This window comes from Mya arenaria, chromosome 3 (genome assembly GCF_026914265.1).
Source record: "Mya arenaria isolate MELC-2E11 chromosome 3, ASM2691426v1".
Taxonomy (NCBI): domain Eukaryota; kingdom Metazoa; phylum Mollusca; class Bivalvia; order Myida; family Myidae; genus Mya; species Mya arenaria.
The window spans coordinates 85225825-85248989 of NC_069124.1; the positions used below are offsets into that span (position 1 = coordinate 85225825).

General features: G+C 35.9%; 2 protein-coding genes across 2 annotated transcripts in view; one reads left to right on the forward strand and one right to left on the reverse strand.

Moving 5' to 3' along the window:
* LOC128227748 (tyrosine-protein phosphatase non-receptor type 9-like) overlaps positions 1-23165 on the forward strand; it is a 28521-nt gene extending 5356 nt beyond the window's left edge. The window contains exons 2-12 of the mRNA XM_052938557.1: positions 513-656; positions 1617-1706; positions 2418-2542; positions 5711-5816; positions 6108-6218; positions 6870-7534; positions 15902-16062; positions 16418-16496; positions 17654-17804; positions 18300-18504; positions 18802-23165. Of these exons, the coding sequence (XP_052794517.1) occupies positions 513-656; positions 1617-1706; positions 2418-2542; positions 5711-5816; positions 6108-6218; positions 6870-7534; positions 15902-16062; positions 16418-16496; positions 17654-17804; positions 18300-18504; positions 18802-19028 (2064 nt within the window). The 3' untranslated portion in view covers positions 19029-23165. The remainder of the gene's footprint in view (positions 1-512; positions 657-1616; positions 1707-2417; positions 2543-5710; positions 5817-6107; positions 6219-6869; positions 7535-15901; positions 16063-16417; positions 16497-17653; positions 17805-18299; positions 18505-18801) is intronic.
* Positions 10923-15017, reverse strand: LOC128227749 (2-phosphoxylose phosphatase 1-like). The gene is made up of 4 exons (XM_052938558.1): positions 14395-15017; positions 13934-14029; positions 12697-13684; positions 10923-12434 (listed from the first exon to the last, which is right to left on the reverse strand). The coding sequence occupies exons 1-4, from the start codon at positions 14432-14434 to the stop codon at positions 12227-12229; spliced, it is 1332 nt and encodes a 443-aa protein (XP_052794518.1). The 5' UTR covers positions 14435-15017; the 3' UTR covers positions 10923-12226.

Here is a 23165-nt window from a genome sequence, read left to right on the forward strand (position 1 = left end):
AAGACAATAAAAAAATTCAGGACCGGTTGTGCATCGCATTATAATGAGTTCTGCTATTTAATCAAAACGCAAGGCGCTGGAACTGCAGTGTACTGGCATACACACAGAGAATCATAGTGCACCTTTTTTTTTCAGTTTTTATACAGAAAATAAAAATGGCAAACAATGGAATAGAGTATGTTTAATGGCAGAACTTTTTTCATCGAACTGTCAAGAGTATGTCACAGATGTCATGATTCACTCAGACTCAAATTATTGTTGAGTTATGACCCTTGATTAACTTTTGGGAGCTGTTTCAAGATCTTATTTGATTTAAGTCGTAAATAGCAGATATCTTAATACATTTTGTAGTACAATTTTGTTACTTAAAATTCATAAGTATGGCTCATATTGTCACAATAAACATTTAGAAAAAGTGTAAAAAAAATCTTTAAAAGTGAAAAAATGTTTGATCAAGTTTCCGTGATTAAATATCAAATAAATAATTCCTTTTCTCATTTTTTCTTTTTCAGCAAATTATAACATTTTTACAGAAGGTGAACACCTACAGAGAACATGAGAGTAAGCCTCCTATCCCACGGAACACGGCCGTCAAGTTTCTTATGGCCAGGAAATTTGACTTCCATAGAGCTGTGGATTTATACCATTCACATGAGGTAAAATCTAATATAAAAAATTATGTAGAAATGGCTTTTGTAACATTGGTGTCATCCATTAATGATCAGATTAACTTTATCAAAAGTTTGCGCATGTTTTGACATGATACAAAAGATATTCAAGACATATACATCAAATAGCATGAACTGCAGTAAAAATGGTGAAAAAATTAACAGTGGACCATGTAAATCTTATGCATGTACATTTAAAGCTGCACTCTCACAGATTTAATGTTTTGATAACTTTTTTTATTTTTTGTCTTTGGAACGAGGCATTTTTTTTCGAAAATGCATGAAAACCAGTTATAAGACTGCTGTCAAAAAATTAGATCGCAGATTTTTACATTTAATTATAAAAATTGAAGTTTTATGCATTTTTCTTAAACCGTTAGTAACGGTTTAATCCATAAAACATTATTTTTCGAACGGAAATATGAAAATCTGCGGTCTGATCTTTTGTCAGCATTTTTTTATCGTTGGTTTGCAGACATTTTCGCAAAAATTTGCTCTTTCCCAGACAAAAAATAAAAAAGTTGTAAAAACGGTAAATCTGTGAGAGTGCAGCTTTAAAGGCCAACCCCAATGTTGTTACCAGGAAGGAGGACAGTCTCTTGCATTAGCTGTATTTCATGCATCACTGCTTTATTTGAAGACTTTATAGCTGAATTATCCAGATATCTTTTATTATCAATGGTCACACCTTATTGCCAATTACTTTCAAATAATATATTTTTTCAGTGCTTCGCAAAGTTTGGAATAATTATTATCATGGACCTTGTGCATTTACATCTAAATATAGAAGGAAACCTAATCTTACTGAACTTTCCCTATGAATGGTCCATTAAAGTATTAATCCTTTAAGAATCTCAGACTAGTTAAATAACTAGACAAGTAGTCAAATTCATTGAGGAGTTATGCGCCTTGATTTATCCCAATTTCACCACATTTACTTTGTTGTAGGAGATGCGAGATAAGGAGAACCTGCAGGACGTTGATGTGAAAGATCTGTCCTTCCAGCGAGAACTGAGAACAGGCAAATTCACCATTCTGGTATACAACAACACTTGCCACAACTTGCTTCTGTTGCATGCATAGACAGCAAAACTGATGTCTAGTATGAAATATTACTAAGACAAAGAGAAAGCGCCAATTCCAGGAATCAAACCTTAGACTTCTTGAATGGCGGACACTTACCACTTGACACCACCTCCTGTTTTAAATGCTCTATAAGTTACTCATTATCGTAAATCAAGGAAAAATCCTGTCCTTTGAATGAGTGTATATAGCTGTTTTATGAATAACTAAAGAATTTGGACTGTGTGTTAATTTACCTGTGGCCAGTTGTATGAAACTAAGAAGTCCACAGGTTATTTCAGGCTTGATTGCATATTTCAGTGATTTGATTGATAAATAGTATATTTTGGATAAATATTGCCAATCAATATTGAACAGTTTGGCTAAATTTGACCTAATCAGTAAGATAAACAGTTTGAAACAATTGGCTACAGGTGTATAAACAAGTACAGGTAAATCCATAAGCATACAATATTTAAAAAAAGCATGGAGAAATAAAATAACAAATTATAGTAATCACTGTTGGTTTTTTTATTTCACCATGCTGTGTAGTATTTTCTCAATGTATAACAGGATATTTATAAATATAGGTAAAAGACACTATGTATAATATAATTTTATATAAATGTTGGTGAAAGATACTCATTATTTGTAACATTGTCTTGAGTGGTACATGGTTAATTACAGAGCGGGCGTGACAGTCATGGGGCGGGGATTGCGCTGTTCACTGCAAGGCTCCACTTCCCTCCAGACACAACACACCAGTCCGTTCTCAAGGCTCTCATCTACATCCTGGATGCTGCTTTAGAAAGGTCAGTAGTTCAGTGGACTTTATCTTTACATACACATCCTGGACGCCTCTTGGGGAAGGTCAGTAGTGTTGTAGAATACATACTCATACTGGACGCCACTCTGGGAAGGTAAGTAGTGGTGTAGAATACATACTCATACTGGACGCCTCTTGGGGAAGGTCAGTAGTGTTGTAGAATACATACTCATACTGGACGCCACTCTGGGAAGGTAAGTAGTGGTGTAGAATACATACTCATACTGGACGCCTCTTGGGGAAGGTCAGTAGTGTTGTAGAATACATACTCATACTGGACGCCACTCTGGGAAGGTAAGTAGTGGTGTGCACTTAATCTTTACATATACATCCTTGAGGCAACTCTGGGAAGATCAGTAGTTCAGTGGACTACATCTTTACATATACATACTGGCATACAACGCGAAAACTTTTTCTTCTTCACAGGACATTGTGACAGGTAAACACTGAAAGTTTTGTAATTCCCCATTATAACCGGTTTAGATCTTCTTGGTTAGATGTGTCCTACTATAATAAATAACAAAAAAGAAGCTAAACATCATGTAAAAAGAAAATCAATATTCGGATCTTATGTCATAATTTTTTTCTTCCCTTGCCTCCCAAAAAACTCATTTCTGGTTCGTCTATCTATGGAACAGCTAGATCTTACTCTTTTAATTCGTCTTTAAATTAAAGTATTAGCGTACGAGCTGAATCGGAACCTTACACGTTTTATCGGCTTTTACGGAAACATGTCGAAACAGGGTTAACAAATAGTGATACACGGATTAACACGCTGAATAATCATGATATAATAGTAAAAAATAACTCTGAACATTTTGCTTAGAAACATTCGCATTGTCTGTACTGGAAGCCACTCTTGGAAAAACAGTAGTTCAGTGGACTACATCTTTACATAAACATCCTGGACGCCACTCTGGGAAGGTCAGTAGTGGTGTGGACTACATCTATACATATACATACTGGACGCCACTCTGGGAAGGTCAGTAGTGGTGTGGACTACATCTATACATATACATCCTGGACGCCACTCTGGGAAGGTCAGTAGTGGTGTGGACTACATCTATACATATACATACTGGACGCCACTCTGGGAAGGTCAGTAGTGGTGTGGACTACATCTATACATATACATCCTGGACGCCACTCTGGGAAGGTCAGTAGTGGTATGGACTACATCTATACATATACATCCTGGACGCCACTCTGGGAAGGTCAGTAGTGGTGTGGACTACATCTATACATATACATCCTGGACGCCACTCTGGGAAGGTCAGTAGTGGTGTGGACTACATCTATACATATACATCCTGGATGCCACTCTGGGAAGGTCAGTAGTGGTGTGCACTATATCTTAACATACACATCTTGGATGCCACTCTGGGAGGGTCAGTAGTGGTGTGGACTACATCTATACATACACATCCTGGACGCCGATCTGGGACGGTCAGTAGTGGTGTGGACTACATATATACATACACATCCGGGACGCCACTCTGGGACGGTCAGTAGTGGTGTGGACTACATGAATTATATACATATACATACTGTATGCCACTGTGGGAAGGTCAGTAGTTCAGTAGTTCAGTGGACTACATCTATACATATACATCCTGGACGCCACTCTTGGAAGGTCAGTAGTTCTGTATACTACATCTATATACCCTGGATGCAACTGTTGGATGGTCAGTTATGGTGTGGACTACACATCAGCTGTTTTGGGTCTTTTGAAAAGGAAAAGAATGTAATATTAAAAATTTCCTCATTCTCTGGAGACTGAAAAGCTTGTTCTTTAAACTTTAAAATTTTCCAATTTCGACATATTCATGACACAAATTTTCCCAAAATGTCTAGGGTCTTTTTCCCAAAATGGGCAGAAAAAGCCCTGATTTAGGGCTGGTATTTTACCAGGGCAGAGTTAATTTGAATTCAGTATACAAAGCTGTCATGCCATTGTAATGTACAGGTCTGCCCATCTTATGCATGTGATTTGTGGTTTACAGGAAGAAAATTAATCCTATTTCATCACTGACTCAGTCTCATACAGCTGTGACAAGGTCTTTATACTAACCTTCCTTATTTCTGAACATGAAACATCATAAATTTATGTTATATTCCTTGTGTTCATAATAAAAATCAATGCCTATCTTCATATGTATTTCCGAGTAAAGTACCGGGTATGTCATTTCTTGTAAAATGAGAATTTCTGACAGCTGCACTAAAAAATGAGTCATGTAAGAACATCTCATGGATTTTATTCCTCACTTCTGATCAAATGACTTATTGATCTATGTCACTTGTGTAACTGAAACGACCCACATGATGATGTTTAGATTGAATGCCTATGTGTCAACTGTTGACTATATTTACCAGCTACAGGCGACTGTACCCTGGTGTCCTTGTCTATGGCTAAGGCACTTTTCTGAATTCCATTCATTTGACTACAGTAGACTTAGCACTTTTATGCATAATCTTGTGCATTTTTTTTTATTCACATACACTTCCAATGTTCTTTAATTATTGTTATACATTTTTTTATATGACTGGCTGCCTCAAAATCGTAGTGTTTACATCATTTGTTTTCTAAATCCAGATGTTCTTACTATGATGTGTGACATTAATTAAAGAAATTTGAAGCTAACCATAGTTGTTAGCCTGTATGTGAACCTACCTTTACTGTTATAGGTGTTTAATGACACTTTTTTGCCATGATAAAAATCAACTCATTTGTAAGCGATTTAAGTAAGATTTTTACATTTATCTGTAGGAGCTCTGGGGTTTTTTTTGGTTTCTTTTACAATGAGTTGACGGCTAATAACAGGCTGTCGGTTTTGACAATGGCCATGAAACTATCCATGGAAGTTCTTGCAAAATAAATTGTTCAAACATTATGGACCTTTAAATTGTAATTACCTCTCATACAGGCAAGAGCAGATTGCAAGTTTTAAATGTTGTATCCTTAATAACAAAGTGAATGTTTACATTTAGATTTAATTTGATATTTGCTTGACAAACAAGCAGCTGGTTAGCTTTGTCACCACTGAATTATCTATTTATGGTGCAAGGTTGAACTTGAACCTTGGCCATCATGACAATTGTGACACCCTCTGATTGTGACACCCTCTGATTGTCATGTTAGTTTTGTGTATTTCAGTGAAGAGACCCAGCGGTACGGCCTTGTTTTCGTCTATGATATGTCAGGCTCAAAGTACAGTAACTTTGACTACGACTTGAGTATCAAAATTCTTAACATGCTCAAGGTAATATTTCCTTGGATTTAAATCAATAGATCTATTGGATTAATAAGATTGCTAATAAAAGTCTTCATTCTGGACAATCTAACTTTGAATAATATTTCCAATGTGTCCCTATATTACAATAATTATTCTTTTAATCTTGGTTGTTGTCTTTGAAATCACAATCTTTAATATTAACATGTTAAGATTTGAGAATCTGTGGCCAACAAATTTATATCTCTTCTTTTTCACAACTTCTCCCTTTTATGCTAAGCATTTAAAAGTATGGTATTAAACATTGAGATGTCTCCCCAGGGTGCGTACCCAGCCAGGCTAAAGAAGGTTCTCATTGTGACGGCACCGCTCTGGTTCAAGGCACCCTTCAAAATCCTTAGACTCTTTGTCAGGGAAAAGCTCAGGGACAGGGTAAGGCAACCTGATTATCTAAATATTGATACATTTTAGTTCAGGACAATACATTTTATAAGATATTTGTTTTATAAATTGGATTGAACTATTCCCCAGTCAACAGTATGAACCGTTTCACCATCGCACTATGACATTATTGGAACTTACGGATTGTATTTTCATATGCCATGTCATTATATTTTTTGTATTGATTTAACTCTTTGTTCAAATAAAATTTTGATCAAGTAATAAAACTTTTATTTCCGTTTTGTTTATTTGAACTTTTTATCAAGTTATACAATATTTATTTCATGGTGATTTGGGTGATAGTCATAACATGTCCCTTGTTGTCGAGGATGACATCTGAACTGTTGCCTAAGGCCAATGGGCTTGTGACCTAAACCGAATAACCATAAAATAACAGTTTAATAGTTTTACTTAGCAGTGGGTCAGCAGCTAAAATCTTTCTATGCACAACAGTGTTAAAAAAAAATCATTTAAAATTTCATAAAATAATGCTAATGATGAACTAATTCTCTTTGCGTTGGCTTTTGAATGACTCTATGTTATTTAGATAAATGCAGTACGTAAAATTTATCAGCCTGTAAAAATAAGTCCATATTGCATATTGATAAACATATATGACTTTGAAGGATTCTCTCCCTGCAGGTATTTACTGTGACACAGAGCCAGCTGCTGGAGCACATCCCGCTCGACTCACTGCCCCAAAAGTTTGGTGGTAATCTGGCTGTGAACAACAGCCTGTGGCTGCAGGTTTGTGCGGCCATCCACCAGTCATGTGACCCAGGCATCATAGACTCGTACTTTGTGTCCCGCAAGCGCCACTCCACCTTCAGTGGATTGGACTCAAGTGAGTCAGACTTTGTGCATGTTGAAGGAATCCCTGACTCAGATGATTCGAAGGAAAGTGTTTCAGAAAAACAAACCAACGAAGAGCATGAAAAGGATGAGCTTATTGATATGAATGGTGTCGAAAAAGAGGTTAATTTTGAAAAAGATGATAACAGAGGGAATATTAAACGAAGGCGAGAATTTGACAATCAAAATGCAGTGAATTCAATTAGAAAATCTGGAGACTTGAATGATCCTCACTCCATTGGCCAAAACTCAAGCCCTGGCACTCCTCCTCCAGAGCCTTGTAAGAAGCGACTGATGCCTGACTCGAGCTCAGAGTCCATCCACGGCCCAGAGGATGGGGGTATGACGGTAGAGGCCTTGGCACAGCACATACGGTCGCTTGGCAAGAAGGGCCTCCACGAGGAGTATGCAGAAATCAGACGGGAACCCCCAGCGGGAACATTTAACATCTCTAAGTAAGTGTACACAGGTGTAGCGAATTTGGGTATAATCAATATAACAGGGTAAGGATTTGCCCTTACTTAGTTTAGGTTCACAAAAAATTACTGATTCTGTTCTATTGCTTGACTTTGTATAATTGTTGCTTTAGTAAACCCATCTAGATCTATTTGAAACAGTATTGGTGACTGAGACTTACTTCTACTGGTTGTGTATGTAAATCCGAATAGATTTGACAGTTTTTATCCCCTGCTGAATCGATGGTTTCAGGAGGGGGATATTGTTTGGCATTGTCCGTCCTTCTGTCCGTCCGTCCGCCCATCCGTCCAGTACCATATCTTGGTAGACATTGATCAGAAAATGTTCAAACTTGGTCAGAATGTTCCCCTTGATCAAATCTCGACATGATTGAAAATTAGGTCACTAGGTCAAATCTTAGAAATTTTTTGTCCGAATGGAAATGATTGGTTGGATTATGTTCAAACTTGTTCATGATGTACCCTTGATTAAATATGGACCGCTTGTAAAAGTGGGGCACATGGGGTCAAAAACTAGGTCACTAGGTTGAATCTTCGAAAAAACTTTGAAACACATTAGAAGCATTATGTATGGTCTATTATTCATGAAACTTGATCAGAATGTTTTCCTTGATGAACTCTTGGACATGTTTTTTAAACTGGGTCACATGTGATAAAAATTAGGTCACTAGGTCAAATCTTTCAAAAATCTTGTCCGAAACTATTTTATGGAGGTGATTGGTCGGATTTTGTTCAAACATGGTCAGAAAGTTCTCTTGGGTTAAATTTGGACTGCATTTTAAAAGTGGGTCATATGGGTCAAAAACAAGGTCAATAGATCAAAACTTAAAAAAAATATTGGGAACACACTAGAGACAATCTGATATTCATGAAACGTTATCAGACTGTTTTCCTTGATTGTTGTTGAATAGTTCGAAACTTGGTCACATGGGGTCAGAAACCAGGTCAGTAGGTGAAATCTTTGAAAAATTGTGTCTCGAACCAAACATTGGTATTGAATAGTCAGTTATGTTCAAATTTGGTCAGAATGTTTGCCTTAATGAAATCTTACAAGAGTTTTAAAATTGGTCACATGGGGTCAAAAACTAGGTCACCAGGTCATATCTTACAGAAATCTTGGGAACACTCTAGAGGCAATACCTCTGCTTTAATTATCATGAAACTTAATCAGAATGTTTGCCTCGATGAAATCTTGAACAGTTTGAAACTAGTACGTCATGAGGGGTCAAAAATGAGGTCACTGGGTCAAATCTTGAAAAAACCTTGTGGACACTAGAGGCTATATTTTTTGCAATATATCTGGACCAATCTTCATGAAGCTTAATCAGAATGTTTGCCTTGATTAAATCTTATATTAGTTTTGAACTGGGTAACTAAGAGTCATAAACAAGGGTTCTTGGTCAATTCTAAATGCTACATTATATACAATATTTTTTTATTTCAAACAGTTGAAATCAAACTCAAACTCATATATATATATTCCACCAACAATTGATTCCATTCCTTGACTTAGCCCAATCAGGCGGAGAATATCAATTCAACGACTTTACTTGTTTAACAATAACGTTGCAAGGTTTGGCTGTAGTTTCTTCAAACTTAGCTTGAAATATGTTTGGTTCGAACCTCAGCATCTTCCAAAGTACATATTCACAAAATATTTTGATTCATGGTCGAAAAAATCTTCATTTTATACACAGTAAATCACCCCTAACCTGATGGCATGGAGTATGTAAATCCATATCCCTTTTAATAAAAAAATACATACTATTCCATAACTGTTCTGCTGTAAATGGGAATCAAGTATATCAAAATCAGCTAAGAAATTGAAAGAGTTGTGTCCCTTGCCTCAAAAATCTAATTATAGTCTCACTCGTGGCAATGATTACTTACATGATAACTAAACAAAATTGTTTAAAACCAGATGACACAAATATATGATGTTAGCATAAGAGGGAAGAATAATAACAATTTAATAGCATAGTACTAAAAGGCTGTTAATGTAAGGAATGGAAGTTGAGGTGTAAATACAGCGCTTTTTCTCTAGTACCCACGGGTCCGACTATCTGACCCATTCCCAAAGCAAAATATAAGATATTTTTCCCAATTTTCAGAAAAAAATCCCAATCAAAATAAAAAAAAAAATTGTTTTTTTTTGTTTAGAAAGTCTTTTTACATGTACTGGATCATTTTCAACATCATATCAATTATGTGATGTTAAGTTTTTTTGATAATTGAATTCGGAAATCATTCATTTTCATCACATTCAGATATCTTTATAAAATATTATCTGTCATGATCGATTTATTGCAATAGATATTTACACCCAAGGATTGATATTTCAGCCATTTTGGGTATTTTAAAGGGAAATAAACTAATATAAAACCATTTCCTAATTCGCTGGAGACTAGACAGCTTTTTCTTTTAAATGTAAAATTTCCCAATTTCGGCATTTTCACGACGCAAAATTTCCCAAAATGTCTAGGGTCTTTTTCCCAAATTGGGCAGAAAAAGCCCTGAAATATTAATCCATGAACACATATATCTCAAAGCTCCTATTGATCATACATTATTGTTGTTTTTCTATAGATTTCTTTTACTAGAGAGGTGCACTTTATTGCACCAATAAACCTTTTTTATAAAAAATAAATATCACTCCATAGTACAGTGAAATTAAATGGTCTGTTACATTTTGTAATTTGGATTTAATTATATCATTTACTGATATTTCAAATTGATCAAATAAATTGGTAAGGTGTCTAGACTTTTTAACCATATCATGACGTGCGGAGATGTCATTGTATTGAACCCATTATCAAAATAGAAACTACACCATCACCTCAGTTCAATAAATGGTGCACAAAAGTGTGATTATTTCTAGAATGTCTATCAAGGACTTTTTCCATCGGTTCAATAATGTTGAAAAAAATAATTAGGAAAAATCTTTGCAATCAAATGGAATTATTATATGGTTTAGAGAAGTTCGTTATATTAAACAGTTGCCAAATTACTCCGTATGATGAAACAGCGAGAAAAAAGAAAAAAATTGTCGAAAACTGACTTGGTATCGATGTGTAAAATGCATTGAATCTTACTCACTGAAGTACCACATAGTTTACAATTAATTTTTTTTTCGCAGTTTTTTCGTATTTTTCCATTAATAAAGATTACTAGCAGGGCTTCGAAAAGTTTGAAACCTCAATCGGTCCGGACCAAGCGACAACCCCTCCCATCCAAACAAAATGCCCCCCCCCCCCCCCCCCTCCAAGAAAAAAGACCTGTTCGAAAAAGTCCTATTAAATAGAAATGTCACTCATTTTAGGGATGTACATTCTGTCAATATTTTTTCGTGATGTGACACTTCGTAAGAGGGCTGCAAATGTAATTAACTGCGGCCGATGTGAAGCGGTCAGACGACAAAAAGTGAAACAGTATTATGATTTATTTGCTTAATGCTATTACAGTGGGTCAACATTCAAGTAATAATCTTCAATAATCATGTATATCTAGGTTTATTATCGGTACTTCTAGCTTTAAGTTTGATATCGCAGTGAATTTTTCATTACAGTGTATTAAAATGACGCTAGCAGCGTTCTCAGCTTTCAGACTCTGTATTTAATCAGGGGTGTCGCTGTTGGTATCCTATAGGACTAGGTTAATTAATTCGGAATTTTAATGCTTTCCCGGATTAACAATTTACACCTAATCAGGATAGCTGCAAGCTCATTATTTGTTAATTAACAGATATCGAGTGTTCAGCATAGCGGAAAAAGCAGCTGGTCGCATCTGTCTGATGGTACCGTAACTAGGACACTTTTATTAGTGGTAATTTTGAATGACCCAAGAATGATTGTGTAGTAAAATTTCTACAGTTTTTACTGACTTAATCGTTTAGGACCGAAATTATAAAAAAAATGAGAACATTTCAGACTGATTTTTTCAACACTTTTTGAAACTGAAATTGGTCTGGCTTGGTCAAAATCGGTCCAGACCGGAAAATTGCCGGTTTTTAGAAGCCCTGATTACTAGGTATGTCTACCTAGTAGTAGTTTTTCCTTATGCGTGATTGGCTAGTTGATGTTATCATGTGATATTACCAAGTTAGGTATATAGCTTAAATATTCCAACCATTTAGGGTAAGCCTTCGTAGCACAGTGGATACAACACTGGACTGCAATTTTGACGACACCAGTTCAAACCTGGTCTCCGACCTGATTTGTTTTTACATTTTTTTTATTTTTTTTCAATTATGATATCAAATAGTAAAACATTTTATTAAAAATTGGGCACTCTGGGATGTCTGTCCTGGAGCTATCTACTGCAATGTGCGAGATAATTTCCCCTGGTATTTGTCACCATCGAGACTAGGATATGAAGGCTACAGAAGGAGGTACAGCAGTGGTGTGCAGGCACTATTGGATGTCCGGGGTGTGGAGCTATCTACTACAATGTGCGAGATAATGTCCCCTGGTGTGTGTCACCATGGAGACAAGGATATGAGGGCTGGTGTGGCAGGCACTCTGGGATGTCTGTCCTGGAGCTATCTACCGCAACGTGCGAGATAATGTCCCCTTGTATTTGTCACCATTGAGACTAGGATATGAAGGCTACAGAAGGAGGTACAGCAGTGGTGTGGCAGGCACTATTGGATGTCCGGGGTGTGGAGCTAATTTGCTATCTACTACAACGTGCGAGATAATGTTCCCTGGTGTGTGTCACCATGGAGACAAGAATATGAAGGCTACAGAGGGAGGTCTGGCGGTGGTGTGGCAGGCACTCTGGGATGTCAGGGGTCACATCCTTCCCGTTCATTAGCACCTTAAAGAACAGCGGACTTCCTAATAGCTTCCCATCATTCTTCTTGTAAATTTCTATTACCAACCTGCAATCAAATAAAACTTCAAATGAACTTTTTGCTTTAAAAATTCCACGTGTTGGTTGCTAATTTAAATGAAATTTAAGTTCAGGATTTACAACAAAGAGTCTTTTAGTCTATATTGCCATAAGACATCAGAAATAAGATTATTTCAGCAGATTTCATTTAATCACAAGCCAGAACCATACAATTCAGCACATACTTCATTTGCTGGTTAATTATTGACTAATGAAATAGATAAGCTGCATAACAAACTGATTGAGCATACCTGGAAGCCAGGGGCAGTATGCTGTGTGAGTGGACCCCAAGACTGGTTACGAGGTAGTGCAGGAAGTGCTGGTTGCCCATGGTTACAAACATAGACTGATTCTGTATCCTGGAAGCCCTGGAAACCATTCTCTGGAGGTAGGGATATGTACTCAGCTTGGCAACATTTGGATAGATTGGGTTCTCTAAAAAACGTTCTGTGTGTTGTTTTGCCAGGTTAAGAACAACACCAATATTATTTTCCTTAAATATTGAGCAAATAGAACTATCACAGTTCACTGATACATTTGCACATTTGTATTGCAAGATGAGTTTCACCAGCTGTAAAGTGGATACTTCAGTCTGTAGGGAAATATTGTAAAAAGATTCTATTGCTCCCTTGTCAGGTGAAGAATGTTTAAAGGCATACCTGCCAGTGTTTAATGCCTGTGATATGAACGGGGCTGTTTGAAACAGTTCCTCACAGACACACGTTGAGAGGTTCATCTCATGTGTGTTGCAGAAGTTGTATGTAGCTGTGCGGATCTTGAGTTTGTGTGTCTGCTGCATGGGCAGCAGTCCTTGGACCAGCCCTAGGACACTGTGGAACGCCGGCCTGGATATCACACTCTCTAAATACACTGAGGAGTGCCAGGCTTTCAGCGCCTTATGGGCTATTCTATCTAAGTAGGCCCTTCTCAGGTGTTGACCAATTCCTGCCAACTGTTCAAATCCAACCATTGACAGGTCCTGAGTACTGCAGTTCAAGTTGAAATTTGGGATGTACTTTTGAAACTCTGGGTGGCTTCTGCCATGCTGAACATGAGCCCTAATGGAGATTTTCAGTTGCTCCTGTATCCATGACAAAACATTGTGTGAGCTGGGGTCAAGGTCACAGAGTAGTGGAGGTAACCTCTGCCCTTGCTTTCCAAAATGTCCCCTCATGTCTGTCAGGCCGGGGCTCATGAACACATGGGCCTGGAGCAGACTGTACCCGGGTAATGCTGCCCCTGTAAACAAAACGTCATGAAAACTGAGAGTTTGTTGTTTATGTATAAATGCAACTGAGTTTCTTCTTGCATATAAAATGTTAAATACTTCATTTGGTTAGTGTTACGTGAAAAAAGGTCATGTCCTAGCAACTGCCGTGCCTGAGTTTAGAACAGCTCTCTTAACTCTTGAAGAACCATCTAAACAGGGGTCTGTAATCTCATCATATAAGTAAGCACAAACTAACACATGACATTGTGCAAACCCACCTTCCTTTCCTGTGATATTCTCTCCCATGTTGCAGTACGATGCCTCCATATTGAACTGGTTTACATTTGTTCCATAGATCTCCAACCATCCTTCAACTGGAAGAGTATGAATGCTGTCATTGACATTTGGAATTGTTGTTGTTTCTTGTCATGCAGTACAATTTGGCTAGAATATGTTAGTATCAAAAGATAACATGAAAACATGTTTTTCCTGGAAGCTATTTTCAAAACTGTTAATTAGGAATCAATTTTAGCATTTTTGATTTATAAGAGAATATAGAGTATGTATAGTTGTTGAAGCCATGAAGACTTATGCGCATATATATTAACTGAGATATAGCCAAAGTCCAGTGTTGGCACATGCATCTGAGTCTCTTGTTTGAGAATTACTTTTCTTAAAACATTTTATTATGAATTGTTTCTTTAATACACAAGAACAATGAAGCTTTGTAAAACCTTACAAAGAATTATGAGTATTCTCAAAAGGTTTTTAAGTCCCATTTCGAAGATGTCAGATATTTATCTAGTATCTGTAGAACGGAACTGAGTCCTTCAAGGCTGCATGTTGTGGTCCACTCTGTACCCATGCTAGATTCCACCCAAGTGCACACTGTACTAAAATATCCCCTTCGTCACGTGAAACTGTCAACCTTGAACATAAGTCTATGTTCACATACCACACCTGTAAATAGAAATCATCACATGACAAAGCATGAGGTGTGCTGTTTGAATTACCTTTGAATTACACTGTATCAAAAAGTTAACTTCATTCAATCCTTCAATGTCACTCATTTTTAGCTCACCTTACCACAAAGTGATCAAAGTTGCAAGGTGTCCGCAATTAACTTGTAACCACCATGCATCCACATGCAGGCCAAAATCTGACCAAAGGTTGAGAGTTATTGTCCTTGATTTATTAAATAAATCCAATATTCACCAATATTGTTACCACTAAGCAACCTTTTTTCACCAATCCTAATCATATTTGAAAATTTAATGTATGGCCATTTAATTGAGGGCCAAGTTGGACTATTGACCATATTTGACCAAATACCATGGCCAGAGTTACATATATATGGTAAGTAATCAAAAGCCCTATGGGTGATTTTGAAACTGTTCCTGAACATATGTGGCTTTTATTATTTATTTTTTTCTTTATTTATGTATATGTTAGCGAATATTGAAACGTAAGCGTAATTTTTTGCTTTTTGTCATTTGACATTTACATGTTGTCATGTGGCTTTCACATGATGACTTTTTTTTGGTGATTATTCAGTTAACTACTATTACCCCTCTCTTATGACATAATAAAAGTTTCGGGAAAGTGTGATCAATTGCTCAAACTTGAGACAGTTAGCGTTAAGCATTATTCTTTTTGAAAGGTAAACCATTAAATGGATGAGGAATTCACAGATTTATGAAACAGACTAGTTTTTGTGTGAAATAACAATTTGTCAATTTCACTGAATCCAGATCTGGGAAGTGCTTGGTTATTTACATAGTACATATGATACTCATATTTTGTGAAAGAACGTATTAGTTTAATTAAATGCAGAACCACACACCCTGATATTTGTTTTATGTTTTATACCCTACTAGTATTCTGCAAACAGGTGTTATGTTTGATTGACAGAAATATCAAGATTTCACTGTTATAGACTATATTTTAATAAAAACAAAGTCTTCTGTGAAGGTCCCATGAACTTTTCATATCATGTAAAATATTTTTTAGCTTCAGATTGGTACCAAGTACAAGATAAATCTGCCCTTGACCACTATTGACACTTTTGCTTGCTAAAGTAGTAAGAATTTTAAATGTTTAAAATTTCAACCACATCTTTCTGGAATAAAAATGGCAAGCCTGAAATGTTTTGATACTCTAATTTGAAAAACATTTTGTGTTGTAATAACTAACCCAATGATCAGAATTAAAACCCAAATTTATATGGAAACATTTCATTATTTCAGAGCCAAACACAACCTTCCCAAGAACCGCTACTCGGATGTTCTGTGTTTGGACCACTCCCGATTTGGTTTGCCTTTGAATGACAAGGACCCATCAGCAGACTACATCAACGCAAACTATGTGGATGGCTACATGCAAAAGAACGCATACATCTCAACACAAGGTAGGTTATCAGTGCATATATATACTTTGGAATGCCAACAATTATAGATATCTCTCAAGTGAAAATTAAAGTATGTTCAAATAGCTTGCATAAAATTGTAGACATCAACACACTTCAGATCAGGGCATACTAAAAGTTAAAAACCTTAATTGGTCTGGCCATTAGATGTTTTTACATACCCATCGGTTTCAATGCATGTAACTCAATGATATTACTACAGTATTCCTAAGACATTATGTACGTGTTCCATTTTTGACATCAGTTTTTTCTCTTATTAAATGTACATTTACATACAATTTCTTGGGTTTAGAAGTCTTTTTAAATCACAGTTATTCAGAGTGACATATATTTTCAGGTCCGTTTGTAAAGACGTTTGGGGATTTCTGGCGCATGGTGTGGCTCTCCCACTGTGTTACTGTAGTGATGACCACCAGGTAGGCTTCATTTAGACATTGCGTGCATGTGTACTGCATAGATGTGTTCAGCACAAATGTTTACTTACTGGTTTCATTTGCAAGCTGGTCATTATGTTTTGCAGTGTATTGGATATAAAATAAAAATGAAAACACTTACTGAAATTATATCATGATATCATGAATAGAGTTTATTCATGTGCCAAATTACTTCATGAATATCACTGCCATAAATCTCAGTAAGTTTTATTTGTCTAGTTTATTTTTAACAATCATTCATGAATGAAGCACACTGGATGCTTATACCAGGTAGTTATTGTGTCACGTTCGAAGCATTGCAAACACAAAGGCTTCCTTTTTTCTGTTCATGCCTGACTTGTTTCAAATCAGTAACATGTAAAGACCTGGGTAGAGCCCTCAAACATTGTATGCACTTTAGTCATGGTCAGCAGATGACCCCATTTTGATTTTATGCTCTAAGGTCTAGGAATCAGATTTCCAATCAATGGAGTTCTTTGAAGATTCTGTTTGGGAGTCCTCTTACTTTGTGTGCTCTATGGTCATTGTGATAAGATGTCCCTTATTGATTGTGGGGGTCCTTAGGTCAAAGGACAAGGTTGTGATGATCTTTACTAGAAAAAGATGTGTTCAATTTATAATTTGTGATGACTTGTTGTAGAGTCCTCAAACTTTGTGTTCACAATGGTCATGGTCAGTAGATGACCTATTGTAATGTTGATGTCAGCCGGTCAAAGTTGTGGCTTTTATATTAAAGTTGTATTAAATTGGGTTCGACACTGACAGGTGCTCCAAAAAGGCAACACATCCAATTTGAGGAAATCCAGTTTTTAGCTTCAATGCCCACTAAAAAAACTCAATACTGTGGCAGCTTTATTTAGTTATTTCTTTGTAGAAAAGTTCATTAAATTACCAAATATTACATAGCATGCTTTTTTTAATAAGCTATTGAAGATGAAATGCTGTTAAACATTAAAAAAAAACATTCAATGTATGAAAATATGTTGATCCCAAAATACTGCTGACTATAAGATTACCTGCATCTAGTTTTCTTTATGTGTTAACACCTCTGATACTTCAGTAGCGTAATAAAAAGCTTCAAAATGTAGAATTGAGAATCAGTGTATAGATCACTATTGATGTGTTGTTGCGTGTTTCAGAACACAGGAGAAGGGTCGTGTGAAGTGTGGACAGTACTGGCCAGCTGAGGAGGAGGGAGAGGTCCAGTGTGACGAGTTTGTAGTCACAAACACCGGTACAGAGCAGAACCGGGAGTACTCTATCACAGCTCTCCGTGTACAGAACAGACAGGTACCTTGTACTCGTGCTAGTTGCAGCTTATGACATGCTCTTGCAAGGGAATCATACTTGTAGAGTATTTGAATGGTGAACTTTAAAATACATAGAGTACCATTGTTTGTTTCTATGTAAGATAGCATTATAATTCACCGAGTGAGCACCAACAGTTATAATTCATGAGTGGCTTTGCTTAATAAAACACATAGTTTATCTCCTTGGCTAATTGCGCTTGTAAAGTGGTTAAAAATGATATTTAATTGACATTAAATTGGAAAACCACACCACTTTTAGCTTTACAATGTCATACTGACATGTGAAATGGGAAAACATGTCAGAAACAGAGAAACTATATTTCGAACTGTGAGTTTATCATCTTATAATTCACTTTATTTTTCAATAATCCACTATTAATAAGATGTCATCACTGATAAGCTTATAGACACTATGACATAAGCACAGATATTGTAAAAACTGTAATTTGAACCTCAAAACCACTTACCATTCCAGACTGGTGAAATGCGGAATATCAAGCACCTGCAGTTTACAAGCTGGCCAGATTACGGCATCCCGCCAGCCTCTGGCTTCCTGGAGTTTCTGTTGCGTGTGCGAGCATGCCAGGCAGACAGCCTCAAGTTTGTGGAGCCCGGCTGGTCAGGGCACCCAAATGGCCCACCTATTGTTGTACACTGTAGTGCAGGCATTGGACGCACAGGTACACTGGCTTCAGTATGGAACAAAGCTAAAACACCTTCTTTGCAATTAATTGCCTAATGTCTGAAATCAAGGTGAACCATAGCTACTATTTATCAATGTACAGGCTGAATGATTAAATTCTAATGAAAATATTGTGTGTTAAACAGTTTCTTGTGAAATATTCACAATGAAATTCACAAAATGAATCACTTATTCTGTCATTCAGGCATGTTATTATTTAATATTATGGTCATAACTCCTGACACTTTGTTACAAACTACTTGGAGAAAAGTACATTCATTAATGACGTTTTCAGGTACATTCATCAATACAGACATCAGCCTTCACCGCCTGGAGCACATCCACACAGTGAATATTCGAGAGACAGTACGACGTATCCGGTCCCAGCGAGCATTCAGCATCCAGATGCCAGACCAGTATGTCTTCTGTCACCTTGCTATCATCGACTACGCCCGCAAACACGGTCTCCTTAAGGATGCGGACTGGTCCTCTATGGACAGTGATAGTGACGGCTTTGAATAGGGTTCATAATATGTTAGTTGACTATGGAGTAGGGGAGGACAGCAAGACTATGGGCAGGAGGTTTATGACGAGCCAGAAGTGTTTGTGGGGATTTGGTTTTGTGGTTAATTAATACATCTTTTTCATAAGCAATGTGCTTTTCTGATAAGGATCATGCTTATTGTCACTAAGCAAGGTGATCTCCATCGTATGTTTACCTGGTGATACCACAGGCCCAGTTCCTATTGGAGTGTTTGCCAGTCAGGATATTAAGGTTGACCCTGTTACAATATGTCAATGTTGTAGTGGGCATTAGAGCTGCATCAATGTGCTGGTAATAACCACATGCTAGGGAAACAAAAATCTTTGAGATGCCTCCAGTTTCATGTGTTAGTAATTGTGCATGGCATACAGATATATTTTCAGAAATGAATTCTCACTTATTCATGTAAAGTTCGAATGTACAAACTCATGTTGTGCTCCTGTACGAGTGACATACCTTGTTAAAGTTCATTGGATTTGTTTTAACACTCATTGTTGATGGCTGAAAGCATGAGCATCTTGTCAGGGTTCTCTGTGACATTACAGCAGTTCTACTACATGACAGGAGCAAGACATGACAGTTGTTATATAGGAAGTTAAATTGTGCAATGAATTGTGTATAAATAGTGTGATATACATGGAGCTTGGTCAGTAGTATTTATGTGCCATTAGATCATTAAGTTGTGTAAATATGAACTTGTTTCGAGATTCATCACCGATAGTATTTTTACTTTTAATATAAGCATTTTAGAGTATTTTTAGGCAAAGAGTTGTCTAGTGTCATTCATAGTTGAATCCATGCTGAATGTAGTTAACTGTCATACATTAGCAGTTTCAAGGTAGTAAAAAATCTATAAAAAGGTTTGTTTTTAGCTCGACTTTTCGAAGAATAGGTGGGCTATACTACTCGCCCCAGTGTCGGCGTCCGGAGTTTTAGGGCAAGTTGGGATTTTCACTTTTAAGTCCAATACCCTACATTCAATTGACTTAATACTTCACACAGTTGTTCAGGGCCATCACATGATGAGATTAGATAACTCCATATTATTCTTAACACAGATTATGGCCCCTGATTGACTATGGAACTTGGGTTAAAGTTTTAGGGCAAGTTGGAATATTTATTAATAACTTCTATATCCTTTGTTCAATTGTTTTAATACTTCACACAGTTGTTCAGGACCATCCCCCAATGAGGTTACATAACTCCATATTATCCTAAATGCAAGTTATGGTCCCTGATTGACTTAGGTTAAAGTTTTAGGGCAGGTTTAAGTTTTAGGGCAAGTAGGGATTTTCACTTAAAACTCCAATACCATTCATTCAATTGACTTAATACTTCACACAGATGTTCAGAGCCATCACATAATGAGGTTAGATAACTCCATATTATCTTTTATACAAATTATGGCCCCTGATTGACTATGGAACTTAGGTTAAAGTTTTAGGGCAGGTTGGAATATTGTTTAATAACTTCTATACCCTTCATTCAATTGACTTAATACTTCACACAATTGTTCAGGACCATCACCCAATGAGGTTACATAACTCCATATCCTTAATACAAGTTATGGCCCCTGATTGACTAAGGTTAAAGTTTTAGGCAAGTAAAAGTTAAGGGCAAGTTGGGATTTTAATAAAAAAAACTTCTATACCGTTCATTAAATGCACTTAATATAATTCAAAATTATTTACGACCATCTAACAACAAGAAACATAACTCCGTTTTAAGCCTAAATACAAGTTATGGCCCTTGAATTATTATTATTATTTTTTATTTTTTTTTTAATTTCCTTTGAAAGGCATATTTGTAAATTCTTAGCCACATTTTCATAATGGGAAATCAAATTTTTGAATGACTTGCGTCATTGTTTTGGCGGGCTGGTGGGAGGGCAGCATCAAAGTCACCTTAATATGTATCAAATAATTTTAGTTAGGTTTGACATAAAGAGACCAAACTTGGTATTATTACATTGTTATTGTATTCTAAGTCAAAGCAGCATAGTCGAGTGGGCTGTCTTACGACGGCTCTTGTTAATATTTACTGTTGTATCTCGTGTTCCATTTACTATGTCTAATTCATTATATTTGTTGAATTATTTATTGTTCTGTAACCACTATGTTGTGTTTAATTATCATTCTTGAATTGTGTTAATTAAGCCAAGTTATATTAATTATGCTATTCTGTATTTCACTGGAAACAGAATGTGTTTATTTTCAGTAATGGTCAACATCATAATTATGTACTTATGTATATACATGTATTGGTTTAGCTGCCAGATATTAACTTTGAAGTAGTTTATCTATACAAAGTAGATTGTTTTCTTTTTACTTATATTTAACAAATACTTTTCATAAGAGCAAGTGTGCAACATGTGTTTCAGCTCAAATAGAAGACCAAATACATTTTGAACCATCATGTACATGTACATGATTATTTATATACATGTACGCTAATGCGGTATATAGACTCTAGTGATCAAAGATAAAAATGTATATGTTACCTGTTTGTTCTGAGGTATTGTCACTGGCAGCTTGTAAAAAACTGTTAAGTTGGACATAACTCAAAGACCTTGGTTAGATACATAAATATAAAGTACACATGTTTCCAGAGACAATATGGACATGTGTAGCAAGGCACATTTTATTGTACTCTTATTGTAATAATTGATGAGTTAAGCCATTTTTGACTAAAAAACAGACAAGCATTGTCAGGAGTATTGGGTGCTCTTCTTTTGTCAATTGCTAACTCTTAATGTATACACCTTGTCCTTATTTGCTTTATCTTTGTCAATGCATGTTATTCTTGCTAACTATAATGAGTAAATATACACCCACACCCTCTGTCAGTATTCATCTGACATACAAGTAATTATTTTTCAAAAGGAGATAAATTCCCAGCTGCTGACATTTAACTTCATCAGGTGAAACCAATTGTATATAATAAATAAAATATTTATGAAGAAATAATTTGGATTGATGGTATAACAATTATTATTCGAGATATGGAGATGTTGGTTGAAGTATTTAATGTACAATGTTTGATAGATACTATCGATATTTTATACGCATATAAGTGAGCTGGCTTCATGCTTTAAAGATTCCTTTAGGATTTATGGTTTGGGGAAAGATCTCACATAATAATAATCTTTTGATTTCTTATTTATTCTGTACTATTATTTATTGCTAGGTATACTTAAAACCTAGAAATGTTGCACAAAAAGACATTTTTTTTTTTCATTTCTTTGACATCAGTCTGATCTGTGAGGGGCTGTTTATATACTGGTAGTAGTCTTGTAGGTTTTATGTCTATTTTAATTATAATGCCTGTTTTTTATTTATAATTATATTATTTCCGTATAATGAATTGAACATGATATCTTACGTTATTGATTGGTAAGTTAATTCATCTAGGGCCGTGTTTCAATATGATATCTGAGTCATAAACCATATGTTGCTTTAGAGTGCTTGTGGACACCTGTCACGGGCAGAATCTATGCGATAAATGTCCCAACAATATTTTTTATTAAAAGAAGTTGACACCGTAAACAGGGTTTCACCTGGAAATTTCCGATCTTAAGTCTTACAATCTTTATTGAAACAGATCTAAGATGTATATATTTATTGTCATGACAAAACAGAAATATTGTTCAAGTTAAACAGAGAATCCTTTGAATCTCAAAATGTTTTGGTTTATACTGCTTGATGAAATTGCATGATATTTCACTGTCACATACTAGTCCTACCAGTTTTGGTGCAATTGAACTGTATATTAAACATCTTAGAAATTAGTATATTGTTACTCTAGTAAACCATTTATTAGTTATACTTTCATTGATAAAATGGATACATATATTGGTGGCATAGGCTAAAGCTGGCTGTGTGCAAAGATATGAACTTGCTATTACAGCATATTTTCTATCTGGCCTTACAAAATATACATCATCTGACCTAATGGTTATATATATATATATATATTCATCAGCTAATTTTATGTTAATTCTCTCATGTTGAATACATACACAATTAATACCTGAAAGGGCAGATTTTGTATGGCCTTATTTATAACAATATGTTTAAAATTGTAAGTTACTGTCATGAATAAATGAACTTAAATAG

Bases quoted from the DNA above. Each gene is read 5' to 3' on its own strand.
- LOC128227749 (XM_052938558.1), bottom strand. From the start codon at position 14,434: ATGGGACTTAAAAACCTTTTGAGAATACTCATAATTCTTT. The intron at 13,685-13,933 runs GTGGGTTTGCAC...TTTTGTTTACAG, and splicing joins GAATATCACAGGAAAGGAAG to GGGCAGCATTACCCGGGTAC. The intron at 12,435-12,696 runs GTATGCTCAATC...ATTTGATTGCAG, and splicing joins ATACTGCCCCTGGCTTCCAG to GTTGGTAATAGAAATTTACA.